At 51.5% G+C, this 4,625-nt stretch overlaps 1 protein-coding gene and 1 pseudogene across 1 annotated transcript; both read right to left on the bottom strand.

Annotated features, from left to right (window-relative positions):
• LOC119338817 overlaps positions 1-362 on the bottom strand; it is a 2,751-nt pseudogene extending 2,389 nt beyond the window's left edge.
• Positions 363-2,911: 2,549 nt separating this feature from the next.
• Positions 2,912-4,204, bottom strand: LOC119335426 (putative cyclin-dependent kinase F-2). Its single transcript, XM_037607562.1, has one exon. The coding sequence runs from the start codon at positions 4,194-4,196 to the stop codon at positions 3,024-3,026; it is 1,173 nt and encodes a 390-aa protein (XP_037463459.1). The 5' UTR covers positions 4,197-4,204; the 3' UTR covers positions 2,912-3,023.
• Between the last annotated feature and the right edge of the window lie 421 nt (positions 4,205-4,625).

Here is a 4,625-nt window from a genome sequence, read left to right as displayed (position 1 = left end):
CCTTCCTCTCCCTCCCCTCTGTCGCTGCCGGTGATGAGCGTCGGGCCCTGTGCATGCGCCGGTGGCGTCGGAGGCACTCCTTCCTCTCGCGGGTCATAGGGTGACGCGGGGCGCCCCGGCTCAAGGGTGTGACCTCGATCTGGACTGCGGCTACGCCGATCTGGTTCATGGCGGTCCAGATCTAGACTACGGCGGTGCAGCGGCCGGCCGACATCCTAATGGCGGCTGTGGTGGTAGTGTTGGCGACGGCGATGGCTGTGGTGCGGCAGCGTCGGAGGCGGCGTGGCATGCCCTTTTTGGGCGGCGGTGGCGCGCATCTGCCTTTGGATCGGCGACGGTGGCGTGGAGGGCCTGGTGGTCATGTCGGTGGCACCTCTGGTTAGATCTGTTCTGACTGGTGCAGCCGATGGTGGTGGTCACCTCTTTCGTCAGAGGTAGCCGGCATGCGGCTAGGTGGTCGGATCTCGAGATTCGTCATCTAGTCCCGGCTACGAGTCGGGGAGACATAGTTGCAGGTGAAAACCGAGCCATTGGTGGGCGATGGCGGCGCAAAATGTCGTTAGATGACAAATGCATCGTCGTGTAACTGTTGTCGATCCACTCTGTTGCTTCGGGGGAAACCCTAGGATCTAGTCTTCCAGATCGGACAATGGCGGTACTACGGTGTAATTTCTCTCTTGGGAGCATCGTTTGTGAAGAGTGTTGGAAGACACAGGTAGGAGGTGGAGCGGCTTCGTCTTGCGCGGAGCTTCGGTGGAGCTGTCAAGTCATGTCTGACCGACAGGTGCTACGCTGAGTCATGGCTAGTTGGCAGGTGCTACGCACGACGGATCTTCCAGAGTCTTCGCGTCTGGATGGACGAGCGCAGGGCCGTGGCGCCGTTGGGCGCCGTGGTGGCGTCGATAGATGTCTGAACTGGCAAGATGATGCGGATCACTCTCCTGAAAATGAGTCAGTGGTCCGATGATGATGGCGGCTTCTAAAAGTATGCATGTGGTGTGCGCTTTAGGTAGGCTGCACCGGCTGTTTGGTCCCAATACATTATGTGGATGGATCGGCGACGACACCGGTTTTAAATACATGGAGTGAGAGCACTCCACATTATCAAGTTTATAGGTGTGAGTGGTGGTTTCGGATGGATTGATGTATGTTCTTGTCAAACCTTTGTGAAAAAATTAATAAAGATGGTTGTATGCATTGTTTAATGCAGAGGCCGAGGGTTTAACCTCTTTTTTTTTTTAAAAAAGACCACATAGGTACTTCTGCATTTGCTTCGGGCTGGTACTGCCTTTACAAAATTAGTTCAGGCCATGTAGACAAAACGGATCGCACCCTTCGTAACCACCCGTGCGGACCATCTACTTCGAGGACCCTACCGCATTTCCTAAAATTGATTTGTTCACTTATGACACAGCTACTGCGTCACTCGCAAGATTTTATTTCCCTGGTTGATTCTTGTTCTTGAGTAGGGATATCAGTTTCATGACTTCTCCTTCATGCCCCGCAGCTTTGGTTTGCCATTGGAGAAGGACAGATTTCAAGTCTTGCCTGGAAGCTCCGTGGAAACAAAAGCCTACGAAAGCAAAAAAGATAAATTCAGAATCTGTAAAAAAGTTTATTGTTCACACATTGTTCTGATCTAATTTATTTTTTTCTGAGAGCTGCTCAGATGTCCAAATAAGTTGAAATTTGAAGCGAACCTCACGCATAAAATTATCTATCACACACATTTTTTTAATATTTTATTATTTGTTTTGATTTTTTCTGACCGGGTGCAGATGAGGCTGGGCACCGAATTGGGTTTTCGTTTTACCTGGCACTGGAAAAGGCAATCCAAATGCGGTACATTTCTATTCAGGGATCTAATATGATTCTGGACTATTTAGTACTCCCTCCATCCGGGTTTATTAGGCCTCTCAGCATCACAAGCATGTTCCTCTTTATAAGCCCCGCTTTGCAAAGGTGCATGCATGCAACCATTTCATTGGTTGCATTCAAAGTTATTCTTGTTGGTGTCATGGCTAGAAAATTAATACACTTCATGCGTGCTTTCTCATTGGCTGCATGCATGTGAGAGAGTGCATTGGGAATGGAATAGAAGAATTAATATGAGCAAATTACTATGTGTCTTGGTCTAAGAGAAGTTGTTTTTAGGCCTAATAAATCCGGACGGAGGAAGTACCCATGGACAAAACTGATCCTCGACAAATGAGTCGTCTGTAGTAAACGCAATTTCGAATACCCAGTGAAATGTATGTGTTCCAGACAGAACATAAGCCTTGCGTGCTTGCCTTGTAGTATCATCTTCTGGATGTATCCTTTTTGTGTGAAATATATGCATCTATATGCCCAGTTTGTACCCCTCTAGTCTGACGGAAGTTACACACGTATGAATTGGTAAGACTTATATAGCTTGAATATTTGAATGTAAGACTGCTTGAATAACAGAAGGCGAGAAGTCCAAATCCTCGGGCCGGAAGGAAAGAGTAGTAATGTTTTCTAGGACAGTTATTAGGTGGTCATGAAAGTTCCAACAAAATTGTCTGAATCCGAATAATTCTTGGTGGTTTAGTAGTGTGCGGCCATATTATTAAAAAAAGCGAACAAAAACAGAGTCTTAGATCCAGTACAGCTGTTTACCTACACAATCAAATTGGTAAGTTTTCGTAAGAAACTGACCGAATGTGTAGAACATAAATCAGACATGAGAGGACCAGTTTTAATCTGACAGAGGTTTCTCAATGGTCGTAACATTTTTTGCCTACACAATCCGCATTTCAAGAACTTCGAATTTCACATTCAGCAGGTTGTCAACAATTTCATCCAACACTTTGCATTGAACACTACATGTTACAGGACAAAACAAACACTACAACGCAGCAAGCCTGCAAGTGTACATATGCTCCAAGCTTGAACAGAGACAATTTACTCCGCTCTGGGTGCACTAAATTGTCATCCAAGCATTTACATATTTTGCATCCGAAAAGTTCCAAGCATCGAGGCAGAAGAAGATCTCTGCGCCTTCATGTGGCCGGTGGAACGATCAGCGGCGCCTTCTTCCTCATCAACGTCTTCTTCCTCATCAACGTCTTCTTGGCCGTGACTCTCTTTCTGGGAGGCATCAACGGAGCGAGCTCCACCACCTCCTCCTTTATGGACACCGCCATCGTGTCGATCTTGGCAGCAGCAGTAGGAGCAGAAGGGCGGGCGTTTGCAGCAGCGGTGGCGAACCAAGGGAGCTTCAGCGCGGCGGCCGCCGTCAGCCGCTTGTCGGGGTTGCATGTAAGAAGGCCGTTGAGGACCTCGAATCCCTCCCCGGATAGCACCTCCTCCGGGAACAGATCTCGCAGCGTGCTCTGCTGCCCCGGCACCAGCGGCGGCGGGGCGGCGTGCGGCAGCGACGTGAACCCCGGCCACGTCGTGTTGTCTGGCACGCCCACCACTTGGAAGATCCTTTGGAAGAGAGATATGAATTCGGCGGCCCGGAAAATCCTCTCGCCTCTGAGCATCTCTGCCATGACGCACCCAAGAGACCATGTGTCGACGAGCGCGTCGTAGTCCTCTTTTCCCAGCAGCATCTCGGGGGCCCGGTACTCCCCCATGCCAGCCTCCTCCTCGTACGGCGGCGCCTCCGACATGGACATGGCGACGCCGAGGTCGCAGATCTTGACGAACCCTCTTCCGGCTTCTTCCCCTCCGACGAGGATGTTAGCAGGATTGATGTCGCGGTGGATGATGTGGCACCTGTGCATCTTCTTGGCGGCCGTGAGGAGTTGCCACATGAAGGTGCACACCGTGGCCTCCGGGAGCCCGCCGCTCCTCTCGCTCAGGAGAACTTTGAGGCTCTTGCCCTCGACGTAGTCCATGACGAGGCAGAGCTCGTCGGTTACGTAGTCGAGCGTGACGCCGCGGAAGCCGACGATGTGCGGGTGGCCGCCGCACACCTCGAGGAAGTGGGCCTCCCGCAGCACCTCGCGGGGGTCGGCGGGGTCGTGGAGGGACTTGATGGCGACGAGTTGGCCGGTGGCGCGGCACCGCGCCTTGACGACGACGCCGAACTTGCCTCTGCCGAGGCACGACTCCTGGTCGTAGTCATAGGTGGTCCCGATGACGCGCCTCCTCTTCCGGCACATCGCGCCCGGCTGGCTGGCTTGGCCGTCGAGGGACGCGGCCGGTCGCTTGCAGGTGAACACCATCGGATCGATCGGCGCGCTGAACAGAGATGACGGAGACAGGGGAGAGCGCGTCTGATCTAGGAGGAGTGAGGGTGGCGGCGACGAGATGGACGAGCGGCAAATACATCGTACATATATATACACCGACACGGCTTGGATCGACGGCAGCTCGGTTCCCGTCTTCCAAACGGATTCCGGGAGGAGTCACGGTGGCTGTGCCAACGCGTTTTGTTCCGTTTGCTTGACGCTTGCGTTCACAAGTCAAACTATTTTTCCAATCCGATTCCGACCAGCACTGCTTGCAGGCGGCGCGAGTTTCGCACATATATCATTTAGCTAGAAATGATCCAAAAAAAAAAGAGTTTAGCTTCTTTTTTAGGGTCTCACTAGATTAAATCAAACTGAAATAAAGGTCTGGATACATGTAAATTCTCGGGGGTTTAGCAGCCA

The sequence above is a fragment of the Triticum dicoccoides genome, chromosome 7B (assembly GCF_002162155.2).
Source record: "Triticum dicoccoides isolate Atlit2015 ecotype Zavitan chromosome 7B, WEW_v2.0, whole genome shotgun sequence".
NCBI lineage: Eukaryota > Viridiplantae > Streptophyta > Magnoliopsida > Poales > Poaceae > Triticum > Triticum dicoccoides.
The sequence above is the reverse complement of the archived record's forward strand: the minus strand, read 5'-3'. Positions and strand labels throughout refer to the sequence as shown.